The 25,392-nt window shown below is 34.7% G+C and overlaps 1 protein-coding gene across 1 annotated transcript in view; it reads left to right on the top strand.

Annotated features, from left to right (window-relative positions):
• Nucleotides 1-25,392, top strand: part of UGGT2 (UDP-glucose glycoprotein glucosyltransferase 2) — a 108,567-nt gene that overhangs the window by 13,623 nt on the left and 69,552 nt on the right. Inside the window, exons 5-10 of the mRNA XM_014955635.1 lie at nucleotides 104-278; nucleotides 2,243-2,339; nucleotides 3,507-3,588; nucleotides 8,204-8,304; nucleotides 11,061-11,160; nucleotides 19,150-19,210. Coding sequence (XP_014811121.1) covers nucleotides 104-278; nucleotides 2,243-2,339; nucleotides 3,507-3,588; nucleotides 8,204-8,304; nucleotides 11,061-11,160; nucleotides 19,150-19,210 — 616 coding nt within the window. The remainder of the gene's footprint in view (nucleotides 1-103; nucleotides 279-2,242; nucleotides 2,340-3,506; nucleotides 3,589-8,203; nucleotides 8,305-11,060; nucleotides 11,161-19,149; nucleotides 19,211-25,392) is intronic.

Below are 25,392 nucleotides of genomic sequence, written 5' to 3'. Positions count from 1 at the left end.
AGCATATAAGCCCTTGATAGTTTTTCAATTATCAAGTGGAAAAACTACTACTACTTTTATTTTCTGAATATATAATATCACAATTATTTGTTTTTAAAACCAGACCCAGGCCCTATCTTTTTAAGGGAGATCATAAATTCCCAACTCTCAAAGAGGATGGCCCAGTGGTTGTTCTTTATGCAGAAATGGGTACAAAAGACTTTGTTAAATTCCACAAGATTCTATCTGAGAAGGCGCAAAAGGAGGAAATTGTTTATGTTCTCCGGCACTATGTTCAGGTATGCAATTCAAATTAACACTGATTCAGTAAACTGTTAGTATTCTGTCTTAATTTTTCTCTCCTTTCTGACAAAGCACGTTTTCTACTTTTATTTTTGCATTTGCCTAAATCGTGTGCAATATGTATTCTAATTTTAAAACTTCCTAGATGAAATGATTCACCTAATATAAACTTTGAAGCTGGGAAAGCATGATAATATTATCTAATCCTGCATGCGTGTTTGCATCACTGATCTTGAAATAACTCTCTTTTTTGGCTGTGTCTGCTTCTTGTACATTGTATGAAGATCTTGGGTGAATCTTGGTATAGCATTCTGAACATCTTTATAACAAGAATTAGAAAAATGGGAAGTAAAATAGAAAATCAAGTTGAAAAATAATTATACTTAACATTTTATATATTCTGATTATAATCGCATATGTTCATTGTAATACAGCAGCATGGGCTATCGCAGTCAACATCATTGACCAGTTTTTCAACATTTAGATTCCACAGTGTCAGTATTTTAAACATAATATTTCCGAATGCTTTTCTTAACTTACGCTTCTCCCTGAAACAAAACAAGGCAGATACCAGTACATGGAAATATATTGTCCCCAGTTTTGGTTATTGGAAGGTTTTTGTAATTTATATTCAAAGTACAGCTCGTAGATAGTGCAGCTAATACAAGAATAATCTGATGAAGTGAGAGGTTGCTGGGATTTATGTAGACCAGGCATTTCGGGAAGATGAGATCCATAGTTTGCAGATGACTGAGTTGTTTGCTCACAGTAATGAAATAGAATTTAAGATTGGTTTCCCCAAATTCTCTAAGTTGTGTGGGATATAGTTTTTACTGAACTTTCTGTTCTTTTAGGCACTGTTTTTCAATTAAATACCTACAGTCTCCTTGCTCAGACCACTTATGAGCTATGATCCCTCCAAATGCCTGTTGTCTTCCTCCCTGCCCTTTTTCTCTCTTCAGACTCCTCTTCCCTTTTCCTCTGTCCTTAGAATATCCATATTTGTTCTTTGGTTCCCACTGAGAGGGATTCTCCCTCCTTTTTCATGTTAAATACCAGAAGAGGGAGCATTGAGAACAGAAGAGGTACAGTCTTCCTGCTATCTGTTTTTTTGGCTTTGGGGTTTTTTTTTGCCAGTATCACTAAGACTGCTTAGAGGGTGCATCTCTGCACTGAGATTTGCTTAGAAGACTAGTAGAGAAAAAACCCAGCCTTGCTGGGTTTTCAGTTGTGGGCTGGAGGATTCTCAATACAGAATGATTCTTAGAAACTGCAAACTAAAGCCAAAAAGCTTTCAAGTTCTGTGCATACATAAATTGCATTTTGGAAAGGGCATTTTCACACATTTTGGGAAAACTAGGGCACATCTTTCAGAAACTATGTATGCTCTGAGTAATTAGACTGTTGAATGCCAATTTTCCACTCCAATACTTGTTTGTGTTTAATAAGTGGTGACTTGTTTTTTAGCAGTGATACTTTAATATGTTTTCTTAATACTCTATGCAGAAGTTGATTAACTCTTTCATGAAAACTTTTTCAAGGAATCAGTCTGACATACAAATGGAGAATTTCCTCTCAGTATGCTGAAATCTGGCAAAATTGCGAAGAAATGAAAAGCAGTTTGAAATGTGACCAGTAATTGTATAGGGATGCTGTCAGCTCTGTTCTGGTTCTCCTCTAGTATTATTTGAAGTGATGACAATTTTAACAGACTTTCTGTGGTCTGCAGGAGATAACAGAAAGTAAAGACTTCTTTACACACCTTCTCAATGGACTATCGATATGCCTTACATGATGTTTGTATTTTGTTTGTCGTATTTTGTATTTCAAATCGTAAACTGAAATATGAATTTTTTATGATTATCATAAAATTTTGAAGTTACAATATTAGATGTTTTTGATCTCCTATAAATACAGTTTTTTAATTATTTTTTTCTATTAAAATAATATCATCAAACAGAAACCAAGTTCCAGAAAATTGTATTTATCTGGATATGGTGTAGAACTTGCAATAAAGAGCACAGAATATAAAGCAGTAGATGACACACAGGTTAAAGGTATGTTGTTTTTTTTATTCATTGTTTTATTGGCGATACAATTAAAATAAAATGTTACAGTCTTCAGTTTGTAGTTTGTAAAGTTTTGAAGGTTATACTTAATTTCTTTTTACAGAAGGAAGTCTCAGCATTGCAAAGTAATATATCAAAATATATGTGAATATTTCTAAAGAGCTGGGCTTAGAATGTATTTCTTTACCTAACCTATATTTATTGTTATCTGCAGCTTTATTTCAAAATGTAACTCATTCTTCCTTCTTTCGATAAGTATAAGAATGTTAACTGTTCAATTATTTTATGTTTGTTGGCATCTCTAATACGCTATCAACCACAGTATATACACATTACTGTTTCAGGGTTGGGTTCCTAAATTTTTGTGGAAAATGCTTTCACAGCCTTCAGTAGGAAAGATGTTCTCTATCATAGTGTTTGGTACCACTGTATGTTAGTGCACGTTGAAATCAAACACACATCACAGAAAGTAGTAGCTATAGCATTCTAACAGAGAGAAATCAGTCATGTGGAGATTTACAGGATTTAAAGAAAGTTAACTCTCTTTTGGTAAGAGTAAGGTTTAATAGCCTTTGAGCCACTTCAATCTCTGCCTTATATCAAATGCTAACAGAAAACTCAAGTGCTTCAAAGTCCTGTTTTTCAAGAAAAAATCTGGTAGTAGTTGGCTGGTAAGAGTTATACCTTACCACTTAAATTGAGAAACTGCTATTTTGGGAAGCAAGCTATTTAAAAATCTCAGTTTCATTTATGTAAAAAACGTAACCATTGTATGAATATTTAAAAATTTATTTTGAATGTTGCTAATTTTAATAAAGTGATTTATTCTGATGCCAAAATATGAATGCATAAGTATAAATCTAATTGAATTATGTCTGGGAATGACAACTTTGTATGTCTCTTTAAAAATCTCAGTTTCATTTATGTAAAAAGCGTAACCATTGTATGAATATTTAAAAAATTAATTTGAATGTTGCTAATTTTCATAAAGTGATTTATTCTGATGCCAAAATATGAATGCATAAGTATAAATCTAATTGAATTATGTCTGGGAATGACAACTTTGTATGTCTCTTAGCAGTTTTATAATTCATAAGAACATAATACGTTGGTAGCTTTCTTGTTTTATATTGTCTATATGTGCTGTGTGTTCAGGAGCAAATGATACAAAAGAAGTGGAAGACGATGAGGAGGAGGAGGAAAGTGATGTCCAAGGATTTCTCTTTGGCAAATTAAAGTGAGTTGACATAATTAGAGTTCTGCATTAGTTTCTGAAACACAAGCCAAAACCAGTTCTTTTATAGAAGTAGGGAGATCTATGTCGAAAATTTGCCACTGGTGAAATTTCTGATTGCTTTTTTTTTTTGTATGAGCATATGTCATTTGAGTATAAAGATGCAATAGTTGATGGCAAATTAAAGTGAGTTGACATAATTAGAGTTCTGCATTAGTTTCTGAAACACAAGCCAAAAACAATTCTTTTATAGAAGTAGTGAGATCTATGTCGAAAATTTGCCACTGGTGAAATTTCTGGTTGCTTTTTTTTTTTGTGTGTGAGCATATGTCATTTGAGTGTAAAGATGCAATAGTTGTTTTTTCTTTTCAAATATTGGTTTTAGTTTTCTAATTCTCTCAGATCATGTATAGTAAACTGTTTTTAAAGTTAAAAAAAAAATCCTTCTGAGCAACAGATAAAAAAACCTTAAACACAAATGTGAAAATATGGTTTTCTACAGTAAATGGTTGCTATTACTTCTGTTTTCAGATACTTAGAATCAAAATGTTGGATTTCAAAGTGCAAGCAGTAGCACAACAAATCCAAGGCCATGTGTTGTAGTAACATAAGGTGTTTTCAAGCTAGTTAGGCATTGATTTCTTAGGGTTGAGGAGTGATATTTCTTGGAAGATATGCTTGTTATGAGTGTCTTATTTTGGAATTTGTGTTCTGTTCTGGCAGGAACTCTTTTATCTCCAAGTTACAATCTGTTAGTCCAAGTGATTGATGAAATTGAATGCTACCTTATTGAGGGCTGTGGGCTGCTTCTGCTTCTCTGTTGATGGATTTATTTCACGATTGCTGTCAGCAGAAGTGCTTCCGTTTTCCTGTAACGGATCCATGCAGTGAATCATAAATCTTGGCTTTTTCTTCTAGAAGAAACTCAAGAGTGTGGTCTTCTCTAATGTCATTCTCTTTCTTATAAATAAGTTACTTTTAATTAAAAAAAGTCTTCTAAAGAGTTTAGAACTGCTAATGCTTTCTAAGTTCCTGACAGCCCGTCCCCTTTCTGCCTTTTTTAAAGTAAACACATTGAGATAGAAATGCCTCCAGATCTGCAGGCTTCCTTATTTGCTTCTCCTGCCTGTAAAGATCTTCCACAGCAGGTAGTATCAAATGCTTATGTCATGTTTTTATCTGAGCTTTTTTTGTTCTTGGATTGTGCTGCATTTAGCTATACTTAGGTTCTTGATGTTGCACTGTGGCCAACTTGTGTAGTATTTGTCAAATAGTTACCCAGACTTCTTGCAAGTATTTCTAGACACACTTTTTTCTTCTCCTTTTCATATGGGAGATGAAAGAGATGTTTCAGTAATCTTTAAATTGTGCCTCGGTTGTAGCAGCGTCAAAGGTTATACTTTTATATACTTAGGTTCTTGATGTTGCACTGTGGCTAACTTGTGTAGTATTTGTCAGATAGTTACCCAGACTTCTTGCAAGTGTTTCTAGACACACTTTTTTCTTGTCCTTTTCATACTGGAGATGAAAGAGATGTTTCAGTAATCTTTAAATTGTCCCTCAGTTGTAGCAGTGTCAAAGGTTATACTTTTCTCCACTGTGAAATAGTTACAGATGTAAGCAGAAGAAGAAGAAAAAAAAAATCTTAGAGATGCTAGTATTTAGTTCTTCAGATCAATGTAATTCAATCCCTTATCATAATACATAGCCAGAGAAAGGCAACTTTTTTCACTTGGCTTTAAGTGTGCTGAATTTTGTGCCCACACAAAGGTTATACTTTTCTCCACTGTGAAATAGTTACAGATGTAAGCAGAAGAAGAAGAAAAAAAAATCTTAGAGATGCTACTATTTGGTTCTTCAAATCGATGTAATTCAATCCTTTATCGTAATCCATAGCCAGAGAAGGGCAGCTTTTTTCACTTGCCTTTAAGTGTGCTGAATTTTGTGCCTACGCTGGTCTTAATGTAAGTGAACAAGAGCAATGAGAGACCAAGCATCAACACTAGATCTTGGTTAGGGCTTGGGGCTGGGTCTTATTTGTCAATTGGCTTTCACTCACGGAGGAATAGAGGGTCTGAATGGAAAAAAAAAAGTCATGAACATAAATTTGCAAAGAAGGCATTAAAAGCAGTGATTCAGGAGATAAAAACTAGTTTAAAGTTTGCTACATCATAGAGGAATTTCTAGAAGTATGAACTGTTTGTCATTTCTAGGCCTATGTTGCAAGCGAAAGAAAATTTCTGTTTTTCTTTTCAGCTGAGTATGCTTTTGTGGAGCAATCTGGATTATATTTTAATCCCAGAACAACAGCCTTCATCAGTGATTTTTTAATTTTTTTTTTCTGTAAAGAACAACAGCTAATACTGCCCAACAGCTAATAAAATCATAAATTTGCAAAGAAGGCATTAAAAGCAGTGATTCAGGAGATAAAAACTAGTTTAAAATTTGCTACATCATAGAGGAATTTCTAGGAGTATGAACTGTTTGTCATTTCTAGGCCTATGTTGCAAGTGAAAAAAAAAATTGTCTGTTTTTCTTTTCAGCTGAGTATGCTTTTGTGGAGCAGTCTGGATTATATTTTAATCCCAGAACAACAGCCTTCATTAGTGATTTATTTTTTTCTTTTTCTGTAAAGAACAACAGCTAATACCACCCAACAGCTAATAAAAAGAGGGGGGGAGGGATGCCTTGTGAAACTTCTTAATATCTAAAATAAATGATGAAATATTACAAAACTTAAAACCAGACATCTAAAGCATTAAGACCTTTAGCTTCTTACTACTTCTTCTATGCTTCTAGTAGAAGAGTCTTTAAAAATCTACTGGTGATTGATTGATGTCAGAGGGTGTCTTGATGCAGACTGAAGTCTTTGTCCTCAGAACTTCTACCCCATTATGTTTTCGAAAAAGATAGCCAAGCTTTTGGGCACCATGCTCTTCTTCAGCTTGTACTAGTGATTTTTGTGCTCAGTAGCTTGATTTTGGTCAGTGATGTTAATTTATAAAAGATATTCTCAATATTGACTTACATCTTTTGTAGGTAATGCAACATACTCTGGGTGTACATGCATTTACAGCTGTTTGTCATTTCTAGGCCTATGTTGCAAGTGAAAAAAAAAATTGTCTGTTTTTCTTTTCAGCTGAGTATGCTTTTGTGGAGCAATCTGGATTATATTTTAATCCCAGAACAACAGCCTTCATTAGTGATTTATTTTTTTCTTTTTCTGTAAAGAACAACAGCTAATACCACCCAACAGCTAATAAAAAGAGGGGGGGAGGGATGCCTTGTGAAACTTCTTAATATCTAAAATAAATGATGAAATATTACAAAACTTAAAACCAGACATCTAAAGCATTTAGCTTCTTCCTTCTTGTTCTATGCTTCTAGTAGAAGTCTTTAAAAATCTACTGGTGATTGATTGATGTCAGAGGGTGTCTTGTTGCAGACTGAAGTCTTTGTCCTCAGAACTTCTACCCTGTTATGTTTTTGAAAAAGATAGCCAGGCTTTTGGGCATCATGCTCTTCTTCAGCTCGTACTAGTGATTTTTGTGCTCAGTAGCTTGATTTTTTTCAGTGAGGTTAATTTATAAAAGATATTATCAATATTGACTTACATCTTTTGTAGGTAATGCAACATACTGTGTGTGTACATACATTTATAATTAATCTACAGTACAGTTAGTATACAGTTAAGTATACATTATGCAATAGTAAACTAACTATATAGTTAACTATATTGTGTGATAATACTGCTTAATCTTTGAGTTTCTTTATTCCATCAAAACTTATGTGACAGGGTTTGAGAGAAATCACTAAGAAACAGTTGAACTCCTTGTAAGTAACAGGTTTTTAGCCCTCAGAAATCACCTCTTCTCACCCCAAATCCTCATTTCTCTTTTAAGAATAAATTAAAATACAAAACTTAAAACCAGACATCTAAAGCATTTAGCTTCTTCCTTCTTGTTCTATGCTTCTAGTAGAAGTCTTTAAAAATCTACTGGTGATTGATTGATGTCAGAGGGTGTCTTGATGCAGACTGAAGTCTTTGTCCTCAGAACTTCTACCCTGTTATGTTTTTGAAAAAGATAGCCAGGCTTTTGGGCATCATGCTCTTCTTCAGCTCGTACTAGTGATTTTTGTGCTCAGTAGCTTGATTTTTTTCAGTGAGGTTAATTTATAAAAGATATTATCAATATTGACTTACATCTTTTGTAGGTAATGCAACATACTGTGTGTGTACATACATTTATAATTAATCTACAGTACAGTTAGTATACAGTTAAGTATACATTATGCAATAGTAAACTAACTATATAGTTAACTATATTGTGTGATAATACTGCTTAATCTTTGAGTTTCTTTATTCCATCAAAACTTATGTGACAGGGTTTGAGAGAAATCACTAAGAAACAGTTGAACTCCTTGTAAGTAACAGGTTTTTAGCCCTCAGAAATCACCTCTTCTCACCCCAAATCCTCATTTCTCTTAAGAATGAATTAAAATTTAATTCTTGCTTATTGCTATGAAGATATAGTATTAGCTGTGAGCAATACTGTGGATAAAAGCAGACATTGATGTCACTGATTTTTTCCTTTTTTAAAAAAATGTTTTGTTGCAGACAGATGCATCCTGATCTGAAAAATAATCTGAAAGAGTTTAAAAAACATCTAATTGAAACTACTAACAACATGGAACCGCTGAAAGTTTGGGAACTGCAGGGTATGTATTGCATTTTTCTGAATTAACACAGAACTCCGTTGTGGTTTTGGCTAGATTGGAGGAGAGGAAGTGATAACGAGACTTATGAGTTTAGAAAAACAGCTAAATTATTTTAATGAAAATATTAATAAATAATGAAATAATAAAAAATAATTTTTAAAAAGGAAAAAAAAAGTGTACAGTATATACAAAACTGCATGAAGCTCCCAGGATGACGATCATGTCACTGGCAGGCACAGGGAAAAGTCCCAGACTGGACTCAGTGATGGACAGGAGCTGGGTCCAGCTCTGGATTAGTGATTTTTGTGCTCAGTAGCTTGATTTTTTTCAGTGAGGTTAATTTATAAAAGATATTATCAATATTGACTTACATCTTTTGTAGGTAATGCAACATACTGTGTGTGTACATACATTTATAATTAATCTACAGTACAGTTAGTATACAGTTAAGTATACATTATGCAATAGTAAACTAACTATATAGTTAACTATATTGTGTGATAATACTGCTTAATCTTTGAGTTTCTTTATTCCATCAAAACTTATGTGACAGGGTTTGAGAGAAATCACTAAGAAACAGTTGAACTCCTTGTAAGTAACAGGTTTTTAGCCCTCAGAAATCACCTCTTCTCACCCCAAATCCTCATTTCTCTTAAGAATGAATTAAAATTTAATTCTTGCTTATTGCTATGAAGATATAGTATTAGCTGTGAGCAATACTGTGGATAAAAGCAGACATTGATGTCACTGATTTTTTCCTTTTTTAAAAAAATGTTTTGTTGCAGACAGATGCATCCTGATCTGAAAAATAATCTGAAAGAGTTTAAAAAACATCTAATTGAAACTACTAACAACATGGAACCGCTGAAAGTTTGGGAACTGCAGGGTATGTATTGCATTTTTCTGAATTAACACAGAACTCCGTTGTGGTTTTGGCTGGATTGGAGGAGAGTAAGTGATAACGAGACTTATGAGTTTAGAAAAACAGCTAAATTATTTTAATGAAAATATTAATAAATAATGAAATAATAAAAAATAATTTTTAAAAAGGAAAAAAAAAGTGTACAGTATATACAAAACTGCATGAAGCTCCCAGGATGACGATCATGTCACTGGCAGGCACAGGGAAAAGTCCCAGACTGGACTCAGTGATGGACAGGAGCTGGGTCCAGCTCTGGATTCAGGAACGCTTGGATCGGGATCAAAGGCAGACAAACAGACAGGGTCCTCCTTGGACATCAGCCATTGAAGAAAGAGAGTTGACCCTTTGATCCCTCAGCTTTTATACTGAGTGTGCAGATAGGATAGAATACCCTGTTGGTCAGTTTTGGGTCACCTCTCCTGTCCGCTCCTCCCCACAGGTGTGACCCCTCTATGGTTTTTCTGCTTTTAACCCTCCAACAGGGCAAATAATGAAGGTACCTGATGTAAGGTCCTTGTCTGTTATAGCAATAAGTATAAGCAAGGGCCTCTCTGCATACCACTCCTTGGTATAACCAGGTCTTGTCACTCTGAGAATGAACAGCTTCTAAATAATATGCTGTTAATTTCAGAGTTTAGTCAATTAAAAGCAGCCCAGCTAAAAAGTAAAATTACTGAACAGAAAATTGGTCTTGTTTTACCTCAAACCAGGACACCTGTTTAATTTTCCTTCAGTATGTTGATGTATCAACATTATGATAAAAGCTTCTTTTAAAAAGAGATGCATAGTTTCATAAAAAAGCAGTATTGTATCAAGTATTTAAAAAGAATGTGTGGGTATCTTGTCCTGGTATTATATGTTAGAAATTAAAGGATTGTGGAAGTCATTATATAGATAGAGAATCGTAACTAGCTTTACTGATATTAAAGACAGAAGTTGTTTTACCAGTGTAATTCTCTGCCTGATGCGTTATCTCAAATGTTAAATTTAGTTTCAGATATTTTTTTTTTGCGAAATTAGGCAAAAAATACCATTTTGGCATGACTACTGAGTTGGGACGAAGTACAGGTTAAGACATTTTGTTTTCTTTAATTTATAAATTCTAACTTTCATTGTGTACTGGAGTTCAAATTGATACATTTTAAAATGTAACATCAAATGGAAGAGCATGGCTATAAAAGGTGCCAGGAAGAGAGAGTGGTACTGGTTTGTGATAAGTTACTTCAGGGCCTTTTCAGACAGGGCATCTTCAGCCCCCTCTTTGGATGGCACAGTTGTTTTGATACTTTTACCCTTGACGTGTCTGGGTGCTTTCTCTAGTTTATTCTTAGTGATTAATGATAGTCGCTGAGTTAATGGCTCAGCTACTTTTTGATTTCCTTTAATTAGCTTCCAAGTAAAAATTTAACTAAATTTAACCAAAACTCCTTCAGCTATAAGGCATACTTCTATTTATAAATAACCCTAAACCCCAATCAAGAGCTGTCTTTCAGGAGCCTTATGTTTTGGGCAAGTAATCAGATTTACTACTCATAATAAAAAATGATGCGTAGAGTAGTGATGTGGTATATTCCCCTTAACTCATTCTTTGAAATTACATGTACAATGTTTATGCTTAGGATGGCTGAGCAGAATTGCGTAGAAAAGCTTGATTTGGATATTTCCAACTTTTTAGTGCCCATCTCTTCAACCTTAATGATGTTACTTCATAATCTTTTATAACGTATAATGTAAAAACTGTAATAATGGAAGTGTGTATATGGAACAGTTTTCTGATTGTAGGCAGTATTGATTGAGAGTGATATTTCCAGTGATTTGTATTTCTTTTTTCCAGATCTTAGTTTTCAAGCAGCTGCTCGAATTATGTCTGCCCCTGTTTATGATGCCTTAAAGGTAATGAAAGACATAGCTCAGAACTTCCCAATAAGAGCCAGGTATGATACTTAAGCTTGTTTTTCAAACAGTGTTTTTGTGTTTGAATTTAATGGCAGTGATACAGATTTATATCCAGATCCTGCAGTCAGATATGCATCTTTTACAGCTTGCTAGCATATGTCATTTGAGTGTAAAGATGCAATAGTTGTTTTTTCTTTTCAAATATTGGTTTTAGTTTTCTAATTCTCTCAGATCATGTATAGTAAACTGTTTTTAAAGTTAAAAAAAAAATCCTTCTGAGCAACAGATAAAAAAACCTTAAACACAAATGTGAAAATATGGTTTTCTACAGTAAATGGTTGCTATTACTTCTGTTTTCAGATACTTAGAATCAAAATGTTGGATTTCAAAGTGCAAGCAGTAGCACAACAAATCCAAGGCCATGTGTTGTAGTAACATAAGGTGTTTTCAAGCTAGTTAGGCATTGATTTCTTAGGGTTGAGGAGTGATATTTCTTGGAAGATATGCTTGTTATGAGTGTCTTATTTTGGAATTTGTGTTCTGTTCTGGCAGGAACTCTTTTATCTCCAAGTTACAATCTGTTAGTCCAAGTGATTGATGAAATTGAATGCTACCTTATTGAGGGCTGTGGGCTGCTTCTGCTTCTCTGTTGATGGATTTATTTCACGATTGCTGTCAGCAGAAGTGCTTCCGTTTTCCTGTAACGGATCCATGCAGTGAATCATAAATCTTGGCTTTTTCTTCTAGAAGAAACTCAAGAGTGTGGTCTTCTCTAATGTCATTCTCTTTCTTATAAATAAGTTACTTTTAATTAAAAAAAGTCTTCTAAAGAGTTTAGAACTGCTAATGCTTTCTAAGTTCCTGACAGCCCGTCCCCTTTCTGCCTTTTTTAAAGTAAACACATTGAGATAGAAATGCCTCCAGATCTGCAGGCTTCCTTATTTGCTTCTCCTGCCTGTAAAGATCTTCCACAGCAGGTAGTATCAAATGCTTAGGTCATGTTTTTATCTGAGCTTTTTTGTTCTTGGATTGTGCTGCATTTAGCTATACTTAGGTTCTTGATGTTGCACTGTGGCTAACTTGTGTAGTATTTGTCAGATAGTTACCCAGACTTCTTGCAAGTGTTTCTAGACACACTTTTTTCTTGTCCTTTTCATACTGGAGATGAAAGAGATGTTTCAGTAATCTTTAAATTGTCCCTCAGTTGTAGCAGTGTCAAAGGTTATACTTTTCTCCACTGTGAAATAGTTACAGATGTAAGCAGAAGAAGAAGAAAAAAAAATCTTAGAGATGCTACTATTTGGTTCTTCAAATCGATGTAATTCAATCCTTTATCGTAATCCATAGCCAGAGAAGGGCAGCTTTTTTCACTTGCCTTTAAGTGTGCTGAATTTTGTGCCTACGCTGGTCTTAATGTAAGTGAACAAGAGCAATGAGGGACCAAGCATCAACACTAGATCTTGGTTAGGGCTTGGGGCTGGGTCTTATTTGTCAATTGGCTTTCACTCACAGAGGAATAGAGGGTCTGAACAGGAGAAAAAGTCATGAATGTAAATTTGCAAAGAAGGCATTAAAAGCAGTGATTCAGGAGATAAAAACTAGTTTAAAGTTTGCTACATCATAGAGGAATTTCTAGAAGTATGAACTGTTTGTCATTTCTAGGCCTATGTTGCAAGCGAAAGAAAATTTCTGTTTTTCTTTTCAGCTGAGTATGCTTTTGTGGAGCAATCTGGATTATATTTTAATCCCAGAACAACAGCCTTCATCAGTGATTTTTTAATTTTTTTTTTCTGTAAAGAACAACAGCTAATACTGCCCAACAGCTAATAAAATGAGGGGGGGAGGGATGCCTTGTGAAACTTCTTAATATCTAAAATAAATAATGAAATATTACAAAACTTAAAACCAGACATCTAAAGCATTAAGACCTTTAGCTTCTTACTACTTCTTCTATGCTTCTAGTAGAAGAGTCTTTAAAAATCTACTGGTGATTGATTGATGTCAGAGGGTGTCTTGATGCAGACTGAAGTCTTTGTCCTCAGAACTTCTACCCCATTATGTTTTCGAAAAAGATAGCCAAGCTTTTGGGCACCATGCTCTTCTTCAGCTTGTACTAGTGATTTTTGTGCTCAGTAGCTTGATTTTGGTCAGTGATGTTAATTTATAAAAGATATTCTCAATATTGACTTACATCTTTTGTAGGTAATGCAACATACTCTGGGTGTACATGCATTTACAGTTAATCTACAGTACAGTTAGTATACAGTTAAGTATATATTATGCAATAGTAAACTAACTATACAGTTAATTATATTGCGTGTTAATACTGTTTAATCTTTGAGTTTCTTTATTCCATCAAAACTTATGTGACAGGGTTTGAGAGAGATCACTAAAAAACAGTTGAACTCCTTGTAAGTAACAGGTTTTTAGTCCTCAGAAATCACCTCTTCTCACCCCAAATCCTCATTTCTCTTTTAAGAATAAATTAAAATTTTAATTCTTGCTTATTGCTATGAAGATATAGTATTAGCTGTGAGCAATACTGTGGATAAAAGCAGACATTGATGTCACTGATTTTTTCCTTTTTTAAAAAAATGTTTTGTTGCAGACAGATGCATCCTGATCTGAAAAATAATCTGAAAGAGTTTAAAAAACATCTAATTGAAACTACTAACAACATGGAACCGCTGAAAGTTTGGGAACTACAGGGTATGTATTGCATTTTTCTGAATTAACACAGAACTCCGTTGTGGTTTTGGCTAGATTGGAGGAGAGGAAGTGATAACGAGACTTATGAGTTTAGAAAAACAGCTAAATTATTTTAATGAAAATATTAATAAATAATGAAATAATAAAAAATAATTTTTAAAAAGGAAAAAAAAAGTGTACAGTATATACAAAACTGCATGAAGCTCCCAGGATGACGATCATGTCACTGGCAGGCACAGGGAAAAGTCCCAGACTGGACTCAGTGATGGACAGGAGCTGGGTCCAGCTCTGGATTCAGGAACGCTTGGATCGGGATCAAAGGCAGACAAACAGACAGGGTCCTCCTTGGACATCAGCCATTGAAGAAAGAGAGTTGACCCTTTGATCCCTCAGCTTTTATACTGAGTGTGCAGATAGGATAGAATACCCTGTTGGTCAGTTTTGGGTCACCTCTCCTGTCCGCTCCTCCCCACAGGTGTGACCCCTCTATGGTTTTTCTGCTTTTAACCCTCCAACAGGGCAAATAATGAAGGTACCTGATGTAAGGTCCTTGTCTGTTATAGCAATAAGTATAAGCAAGGGCCTCTCTGCATACCACTCCTTGGTATAACCAGGTCTTGTCACTCTGAGAATGAACAGCTTCTAAATAATATGCTGTTAATTTCAGAGTTTAGTCAATTAAAAGCAGCCCAGCTAAAAAGTAAAATTACTGAACAGAAAATTGGTCTTGTTTTACCTCAAACCAGGACACCTGTTTAATTTTCCTTCAGTATGTTGATGTATCAACATTATGATAAAAGCTTCTTTTAAAAAGAGATGCATAGTTTCATAAAAAAGCAGTATTGTATCAAGTATTTAAAAAGAATGTGTGGGTATCTTGTCCTGGTATTATATGTTAGAAATTAAAGGATTGTGGAAGTCATTATATAGATAGAGAATCGTAACTAGCTTTACTGATATTAAAGACAGAAGTTGTTTTACCAGTGTAATTCTCTGCCTGATGCGTTATCTCAAATGTTAAATTTAGTTTCAGATATTTTTTTTTTGCGAAATTAGGCAAAAAATACCATTTTGGCATGACTACTGAGTTGGGACGAAGTACAGGTTAAGACATTTTGTTTTCTTTAATTTATAAATTCTAACTTTCATTGTGTACTGGAGTTCAAATTGATACATTTTAAAATGTAACATCAAATGGAAGAGCATGGCTATAAAAGGTGCCAGGAAGAGAGAGTGGTACTGGTTTGTGATAAGTTACTTCAGGGCCTTTTCAGACAGGGCATCTTCAGCCCCCTCTTTGGATGGCACAGTTGTTTTGATACTTTTACCCTTGACGTGTCTGGGTGCTTTCTCTAGTTTATTCTTAGTGATTAATGATAGTCGCTGAGTTAATGGCTCAGCTACTTTTTGATTTCCTTTAATTAGCTTCCAAGTAAAAATTTAACTAAATTTAACCAAAACTCCTTCAGCTATAAGGCATACTTCTATTTATAAATAACCCTAAACCCCAATCAAGAGCTGTCTTTCAGGAGCCTTATGTTTTGGGCAAGTAATCAGATTTACTACTCATAATAAAAAATGATGCGTAGAGTAGTGATGTGGTATATTCCCCTTAACTCATTCTTTGAAATTACATGTACAATGTTTATGCTTAGGATGGCTGAGCAGAATTGCGTAGAAAAGCTTGATTTGGATATTTCCAACTTTTTAGTGCCCATCTCTTCAACCTTAATGATGTTACTTCATAATCTTTTATAACGTATAATGTAAAAACTGTAATAATGGAAGTGTGTATATGGAACAGTTTTCTGATTGTAGGCAGTATTGATTGAGAGTGATATTTCCAGTGATTTGTATTTCTTTTTTCCAGATCTTAGTTTTCAAGCAGCTGCTCGAATTATGTCTGCCCCTGTTTATGATGCCTTAAAGGTAATGAAAGACATAGCTCAGAACTTCCCAATAAGAGCCAGGTATGATACTTAAGCTTGTTTTTCAAACAGTGTTTTTGTGTTTGAATTTAATGGCAGTGATACAGATTTATATCCAGATCCTGCAGTCAGATATGCATCTTTTACAGCTTGCTTAGATAGATTCCAAGCAATTTCTTCAAGTAGAAAATAACTCCCGGGAGAGCTCACGATCAGTCTCTTAAATGTTTCCTGTCTGATGCAGAAGATGGCATGAAGGCTTCCTGATCCGTCAGGCACTTATGGTTGAATGCCTACTCCTCACTGCTTTTACTGGAATAATATTTTCCCAGGTGGAAAATTCTGTTGAATTAATAGTAGATCTTCTCACAGTAGGAAGAAGCAAAATTCTATTAATAAATTTCATAGAGGATCCACCCGCCTCAGTTCTAAGAACAACACTGCTGATAAGATGTTAATGTTTTTACTGGGGAAGAAAACAGGTTAGTTAACAAAAGATCAAGATAAATATTAAATAAATGAAGAACATTTTCCTCTGTGCTAATATTAGTATTAAAAATTGCTCTTCCTGTAAGCTAATTGTATTGTAATTGAGAAATGCTTTTCTTCATATTTAATAAGTTCTTCATGCAATTTTATCAGCAATATTTGCTTGAATTACTGAATTAAATATGATGCTAAACAGGGTTCTTAACTCAGTGTGCTTTCGCATTTTACAACTCTTAATTATCACAGCGTTTCATTGTCGTTTCTGATTTTTTTCTCTTGGAGAAAATCTACACTGTAGTGGAAAAACTAGCTTTGTAACATCTTGCTTCAAGGATGAAAAATAACTTTAAAATGCCTGAAACATAATTATTATGAAATAGTAAGGTGTAAATTACAGGTAGATTAGCAATCAGAAAATACAGCTTTCCTTTAGAAGTAGTGGAAATGTACATAATGATGAACTGCAAGGCTAGTTCTGTTCTTTAACGGACAGGAAGAAGTCAGTTTGAAGTATGGTAGGTGACATTAAAATGATTGATTTTAAAAAGTCAATAAATTGTTACATACCACTCCCACTGTGTATTTGTGGCATTAGAGCCCAATTTACCTGCTCTTCAAACATTTTATTTTTATAGGTAAAAGTATAAGAAGACTTGGGAATTATTAAAAGGGGAATTGCAGTTCTGTATAATTTGTTTTTAACAAGAGAGATTATAAATATTTAAATAAAGTTAGTAGGTCTGCATTGACAACAGACTTAAATCAAAGGGGCATTGTGTAAAAACAGTGCACAAAGTATATTTCCTTAATAATCTAATCATACTTAACCTGCTGAGTCACAAATACTAGTTTGGAAAAAAAAACCAACCTAGAATAAACAGGAAATGAAAAAGATATTGATCACTTTAGGTAGATAACTGGTCATTATAATAGTAGTGGTTTAAAATTGATTAAATTTCACACGGTTTACATATAAGAACAACCATTTTTTAGTTATGGAAATTTTGGGTTGAAAGGCTGTATAAAAAAAAATTTTAGAACTATAGTTACTAAAATAAAAATTAAATATATATTCCTTAAAAATGGAAGAGTTCCTTAGAGCATAAGAAAAAATAATATACCAGTCTTCTGGAAGTTTCTTCCACTTTCTAGTTTATCACCTACATTTTTGTGTCTTAGTATTTCCAGTTGAAAAGGTTAATCTGAGCTAGATGGTACAAAATGTCATCAGATGTAGACAATATAAGAACTGATACGTGTCATGGCAGTATTTCGATAACTTATTTCCTAGGATATTTTTTATCTTTGTATACGTGTCATAAATATCTGTTGTTTAAGAATACGATAACAAGAATTATAATACCGTGTTTCATGCTATCTATTCATCATTCATAAACATTAACGTTATGAACACGCGCAGAGTTTTCTCTTTTCCCCAATATGTCATACTGTATGGCTACATGTTCTTATGCATCAAAAGATGCATAAAGTTATGTGATAGAAAATATTACAGCCTTAAGGTCATACAAGAATATTCCAACGTCATGTAGAATGATAGTATCCATTTATTTTCAGACAGTAAGGTGTTTCTATTTGGTGAGTCTTTAGCACTGACTATTTAGAAAAGCAGTGCATAAAACTCTGTAAAGCTTTGAACAAATGACTGAACTCAGAATGAACTAATATCTTTCACAGGTACTTTTACAGTTGTTACCTCATATTCCTAAGGTGTCCCTCTCAATGATCAACTATCACGCTTTCTCCTTAAAATCTTATTAGAAACCTACATCATCAACTGCCATACTTAGACAAGGAGATAGTCAATGGTTCTTTAATGTATTGCTTCCTTATTACCAAAACCAGCTATCGGTAAAGCTTGCCTTTTGCTAATAAGTATTTTACTTCCTTGTTAATGTTGGGCCAGTTTTGTTTTCTCCTTTCCACGTTATTCTCACATTCATTTTTTGTTTCTGCTTTACTACTCTAAGCTATTTGGAAAGATTTAGGTTGTTCGTTTTATCTGTGTAGCTTTTATCACCTGCGTGCAGAATGAAACATTGATTCTGGGAGTTGCAGGCCCTTGTGCTATTTATGTTGAGTTGAGCAAGATAAAAATCAGATATTTTTTTTCCCTAAAATATATTTTACTTCAGGACTTTAGCACTATTGCTATGGACAGCAAGATAAAAATCAGATATTTTTTTTCCCCTTAAATATATTTTACTTCAGGACTTCAGCACTATTGCTATGGATTCAGTGTAATAGTTGTGGTAATACTGCCACACTTCAAATTTCCACCTAGCTGTGGAGTCCTTCTGTTAAGCAGCTGTTTTGTTCATTGGTTAAGTAAACTGGCAGTGATAACTCCCATCAATTACAGATGTTCTTTTAATGAGAGAAGTTCTGTTGTGTTCCTGAATTATGTCTGTTGCTGGTAGAAGTTCCCTTGAAGCAGTGCCCTACATAGTAAGTTTTTCAGACTTGTGACTTGATAGTGTTCTTCCTAATCTGTGTCCTCCATTTTTCCAAATTCAAATTCAGCTTCAGATATTTTTTCTTTATAGTTAGTTTCTTTTAATATTTTTTAAAAAATCTTATTCAGCAATGTTTCCTTTTCAGCAGAAATATTTAGTTTCTTGCTTTCTGTTGTATGATTTCTACTTCAAAACCAGTGAACATTACAGTATGAGCTGTATTTACTCAGTATTGAATACACTTACAACTTTATGTGCATCGAGAATGCCTCATCATTATGAGCACGTTTAGATTATTTGAACAATAATAAGCAAGTTATTAAGCTCATCCTTCAATGACTACTGATAATATATTCCAACCATGTTGACAGGTTTTAGTGCCGTCTTTGACGTCGCAGTTTGAGTTACACCTTTCTCATTTTTTCAGGTCACTGACCAGAGTGCCTGTAGACAAGAAAATGCGAAATGAAATAGAAGAAAATCAGAAGGTTTGTTTTTATTTCATCGAGTGGGCATTTGAGTACTATTATCATATTACTGCTTTTGGAGATTTTTATTAGCATAACAACTTTCACATGGTTCCTATCAGAGAAAAAGAACTATTTGTTCTAAACACCTTTGAAGAAGTAACATTGAAGTACTCAATTCAGATTTTTCATTTTCTGCTGTCCTTGATACTTTTCCCTTTCCTCTTTTGATTTTACAGAATTAGGCAAGGACAAACAATTTTTATGTAGTGTGCTTATAAGTTGTCATAAATTGTATGCTATGAAAGCAAAATAGGTATCCGTTAATTTTTCTAGCTTTGGTATTGACTCTAGTCCTGCTGCTTGTCTTATGGTCAGCACATGCTACCTCTGAGCTTTCCACACCCTGATTCCTGCATACAACTCTTCTGCAAGGTATTTTGAACATCACCTGTTGTAGATGGTGGATTTATTTTTGTCCTTGAGCCATTGCATCTTTTGTGTATCACATGAGGAGCCATTGCTCATGTGATTTTTTGACTGGTCTGAGATGTATTCTAAGATGCCACTTCTTGTTTGTAGAGATCGTGACATCTGTGATTTTTTCTGTCTTAGTTCAAAGTTTGGATTTTTTTTCTTTCAAGTTGAGTGTTAAATGTTGGCCATCATGCTTTTAGGACTTTTTACATTAAAGGACATACATAGAACTGTCCTTAATTTTGATCTTCAGAACATATATTTTCATATGGTGTTAAGACTGACCAACCACTATATTGAAAGGGATTTATTTCTTACTTATGGCCCTCCTGTACTTTTGCAACATTTCCATGTATTGTTTTGCTTTGTTCAGGCCTTTAGATACTAGTCTTGTCAAGACTAGTATCTAGAGGGAATGCCTTTTCAGTTTCTTCCACCTTCCTAAGCAGTGAAAGTGAACGATGTCCCTGTTGCACTGATGCAGCCTTCCTTTAAAGAGCTTGTCACCTCCACTGCAGCAAAAATTTCACATAAATGTGTTAGAGCTCTCTACCACGCAAAACTAATGTAAGGCTTTCCAGTCTTGAGTATTTCCTGCCCAAATAGTGAGAGGCTCAAGTGTTACATCCTTGTGGTTATGCAAACCATTTTATAGGCCTTCTTTTTTCTCCATAGGTGATTACATGGGGCACCGGTGCACTGAGAATACAATTCCCATGTCCTAGCAGTTCACCTTCGTGAGCCCTTCAACTTTCTTGTGTGCAAGGTGCATGTGTGACTTTTAGGTTTTCACAGAGATCTTAGAGTGGTCTCAACATTATGCAGACCACTTGTTTCTTGCACTAGTGAGAAGTGCTGTAGTTTTTCCTCAAGGGGCCAAATCAGTATTTGCACTCCACTTAATTGCTTTCTGAATGCAGCTGAGGTGCACATTTTTCTTGATCTCTTTGTTGATTGGGTTATAGTAGTTTGGATAAAGCAAAACGAAGCCCTTTTGATCATAGTTTCTCCACAGTGTGAGTGTTGGTAGTGGGACTTCCCTTGTTTTTTTGGTGAAGTCTTTACCATGTCTTTCTCAAACTGCAGTTCTGTTAACACAAAAATAAACCACAACTGCTTAATCAAAAACCTCTACTGCAAAATGCAAAAAAAAAGGTATCTCAGAAATCAAAATAGCTGTTATTACTAAGTATAAGGATTAGGAAAAGTAACTAAGATTTGGTTTGAAATGAAGATGTCTGCATTTAGACACATCTATATGGTGTGTAAGGTCCTGTTATGACGATGAAGATGTAGTCAATGGACATCAAAAACAATTTAGCCCCAACAGTGATTGTTTTATGGGGCTTGACTGAGTTTGCCTAAACCTGAATTTCTCATGTCACTTGAGATGCCGCAGGCTATCCGAGATACCCAGTGGACACATCTACCAGACCCATACGGCTATCTGTTCCCTTCTGTCTGAGACCTTCCAGTCTAAGATGCCTAATCCTGAGACAAATGACATTGGGTATCTATGTGGTTGGTCAACTGAATCACTCCTATGATTCCATGACCGTATTAAATACATTAAGAGAGCCTTAAGCACCTAAACCACTACATTTAAATTTCATACTGCATCCTTCCTGAGGGTACAGGCCTTTAGACAGCTAAAAGCTAAAGTCTGTTTAATAGGAGTAGGGAAACTTCCTGAGCACTGCTGCTGGTGCACAATAAATTGGCATGTGCGTTCTTGAACTGCAGTACATCCATCTAGCAGCAGGAGAGATACGATCTCATGCTGGGTGTAACTGGATGATTCCCTCTCAAGATAATGAAAGTCGAATAGGAAATGCAACGGGAGGAAATAAAGGTATTGAAAGTTGAAAGGCATGTGATGATTTAGGTGTAATGAATTGATACGTAAGAAAGAGACAAAGAACTGCTGTAGATAAGAGGAGAAATAAAATCTCATTAAACACAACTCACAACTTCCAGTACAATAATTTGCTGACAGCTTAGCAAGAAAATACTATGTGAGTATTATCAGCATGAAATTCTTGTCTTATATGCCTAAATACTCCTTCCATCAAAGTTGTTATGGCAAATGGATGCTCTTCTTAACAGTCAGATGCCTAGCATGAAAATTGTATAACAAGTCTGAGCTCTGATTTGGCTCAGTTTGCTGCTGCAGTACTGAAGGATTTGAAAACCTTTTAGACTCCCATTTCAACACTCGATGGCTGATACTTTTATCATTGCTCTTGCGTTAGTTGTTCTTAGGGTTAGTTTTTTACCTCAGCCAGTTGCAGTCTTACACAGTATCTCTGTTTACATGAGTGTCTGGGCTAATAAGAATGCAAACAGAAAGCTTTCAGGGGTGGTAAGAGATCTCTTATCTGAAATGCCAACTTCAGTGCTTCAAGGAAAGGGACTGTTCTAGTTGATCTCACAAGATCTGTGCCAGAGCCTGAAAGATGCTGGTAAGACTTCTTGAGACTGGAATAGTCCTTATATTTATTGTTCACTCCTTGAGTTCAGTGGCATTAAAGGGGATTTTTCTGTGGTTACACCACTTCATGGCACAATGCTTGTTTTAAAACTGGAATCCAAGTTGGATTTGGTAACTACAGGAAAAATTTCAGATTTACCTAAGATTTTGGGTGCTTCTCTGCACAGTACAGAGCATTTTTATCACTGTGTGCCTGGCTATTTAATTTTGTCCCATCTGCCCGTTTTGATGGTGTCTTGGGACCAAACTCTGTATAGGTGAAATGATCAGAAATTCCACATGCTGCAGGGACACTTGGCATTTTCAGGCATCTATGAATGTTGGCTGCTTATAAGGGATGTGTAGAGTGGGACCTTGGGAGGGCTTGCAATTCCATGTGAAGCTGTGGTAGGAAAAACGTGCACATCAGACACCAGCTCCTACTTCTAGTTTTTGTTTTAATGATTGCATGATATTTAACAAAGATAAATATGGAGTCCTGCACTTGGGCTGGAGTAATCCAAAGCAGCAGTTAGTTATAAAGAAGATAGAAGTCCTTCCTCTTCTATACCAAGTTTTGGGATATGCCAAAAAAACATTTCTGTAATTTAAATTAGTATAAGATTGGGAATAAAGTGAGTTTTATAAATTAGAAAAGTAATTAAATTATCTCTTTTCTCTTTTTTTTTTCCCTATCCAACCATAGGAAACTTACTGCCATGTATTTATGGTCCTCATTCTTGAAAGGCCCACAGACATCCATATTTTTCTTTAGGTGCCTACTAAAATTTTCAGAGAAGACAATTAACTAATTTTTTTTTAAAAAGGCTTTCTGGTTATTTCTTAGCATTAGTGGGATGCAGTCACCCCCAAATCCACCATGTTCTTCACATTTTGTATATTCAAACTCAGATCTATATATATTAAAAATATTTAGATACTTTATAACAAACATAAGTAATTATTACTTTTTTTAAAAATCTACATACAAAAAATGAAAGCACTACAAAGTTCAGGTTACACCTTTATAAATAATTAAGTTTACCAATTGCAAAAGCTGGTTTTGAAGGTCAAGGACAGGTTTTGGTCTTCCATGAAAATTCTTTCTGTGTTAGGCTCGGGCTTATCACAGCTGCATTTTTTCTTCATGGTGAACCCTGCCTTTTTGTAAATTGATATTAGGTGCCATTATGTATTTCCATTCAGCTTTGGGTTCTGAAAATGTTTATATATATTAAGGAATATGTTACTGTTTCAATGAATGATGAGTAATATGTACATCTGTTGGATTACAAGGAGCTTCAAGTACACTGTTGTCTCATTTATGTGGGGTTGAACTTGTAACGTCCCAAACCAGTTAGCTTTGAGCTTACTTATATTTAACTGTAGCACTATTGCTATGGACTCAGTGTAATAGTTGTGGTAATACTGCCACACTTCAAATTTCCACCTAGCTGTGGAGTCCTTCTGTTAAGCAGCTGTTTTGTTCATTGGTTAAGTAAACTGGCAGTGATAACTCCCATCAATTACAGATGTTCTTTTAATGAGAGAAGTTCTGTTGTGTTCCTGAATTATGTCTGTTGCTGGTAGAAGTTCCCTTGAAGCAGTGCCCTACATAGTAAGTTTTTCAGACTTGTGACTTGATAGTGTTCTTCCTAATCTGTGTCCTCCATTTTTCCAAATTCAAATTCAGCTTCAGATATTTTTTCTTTATAGTTAGTTTCTTTTAATATTTTTTAAAAAATCTTATTCAGCAATGTTTCCTTTTCAGCAGAAATATTTAGTTTCTTGCTTTCTGTTGTATGATTTCTACTTCAAAACCAGTGAACATTACAGTATGAGCTGTATTTACTCAGTATTGAATACACTTACAACTTTATGTGCATCGAGAATGCCTCATCATTATGAGCACGTTTAGATTATTTGAACAATAATAAGCAAGTTATTAAGCTCATCCTTCAATGACTACTGATAATATATTCCAACCATGTTGACAGGTTTTAGTGCCGTCTTTGACGTCGCAGTTTGAGTTACACCTTTCTCATTTTTTCAGGTCACTGACCAGAGTGCCTGTAGACAAGAAAATGCGAAATGAAATAGAAGAAAATCAGAAGGTTTGTTTTTATTTCATCGAGTGGGCATTTGAGTACTATTATCATATTACTGCTTTTGGAGATTTTTATTAGCATAACAACTTTCACATGGTTCCTATCAGAGAAAAAGAACTATTTGTTCTAAACACCTTTGAAGAAGTAACATTGAAGTACTCAATTCAGATTTTTCATTTTCTGCTGTCCTTGATACTTTTCCCTTTCCTCTTTTGATTTTACAGAATTAGGCAAGGACAAACAATTTTTATGTAGTGTGCTTATAAGTTGTCATAAATTGTATGCTATGAAAGCGAAATAGGTATCCGTTAATTTTTCTAGCTTTGGTATTGACTCTAGTCCTGCTGCTTGTCTTATGGTCAGCACATGCTACCTCTGAGCTTTCCACACCCTGATTCCTGCATACAACTCTTCTGCAAGGTATTTTGAACATCACCTGTTGTAGATGGTGGATTTATTTTTGTCCTTGAGCCATTGCATCTTTTGTGTATCACATGAGGAGCCATTGCTCATGTGATTTTTTGACTGGTCTGAGATGTATTCTAAGATGCCACTTCTTGTTTGTAGAGATCGTGACATCTGTGATTTTTTCTGTCTTAGTTCAAAGTTTGGATTTTTTTTCTTTCAAGTTGAGTGTTAAAGGTTGGCCATCATGCTTTTAGGACTTTTTACATGAAAGGACATACATAGAACTGTCCTTAATTTTGATCTTCAGAACATATATTTTCATATGGTGTTAAGACTGACCAACCACTATATTGAAAGGGATTTATTTCTTACTTATGGCCCTCCTGTACTTTTGCAACATTTCCATGTATTGTTTTGCTTTGTTCAGGCCTTTAGATACTAGTCTTGTCAAGACTAGTATCTAGAGGGAATGCCTTTTCAGTTTCTTCCACCTTCCTAAGCAGTGAAAGTGAACGATGTCCCTGTTGCACTGATGCAGCCTTCCTTTAAAGAGCTTGTCACCTCCACTGCAGCAAAAATTTCACATAAATGTGTTAGAGCTCTCTACCACGCAAAACTAATGTAAGGCTTTCCAGTCTTGAGTATTTCCTGCCCAAATAGTGAGAGGCTCAAGTGTTACATCCTTGTGGTTATGCAAACCATTTTATAGGCCTTCTTTTTTCTCCATAGGTGATTACATG

This window comes from Calidris pugnax, unplaced genomic scaffold, assembly GCF_001431845.1.
Source record: "Calidris pugnax isolate Ruff unplaced genomic scaffold, ASM143184v1 scaffold274, whole genome shotgun sequence".
NCBI lineage: Eukaryota > Metazoa > Chordata > Aves > Charadriiformes > Scolopacidae > Calidris > Calidris pugnax.
This window is presented reverse-complemented; position numbering and strand designations above follow the sequence as displayed.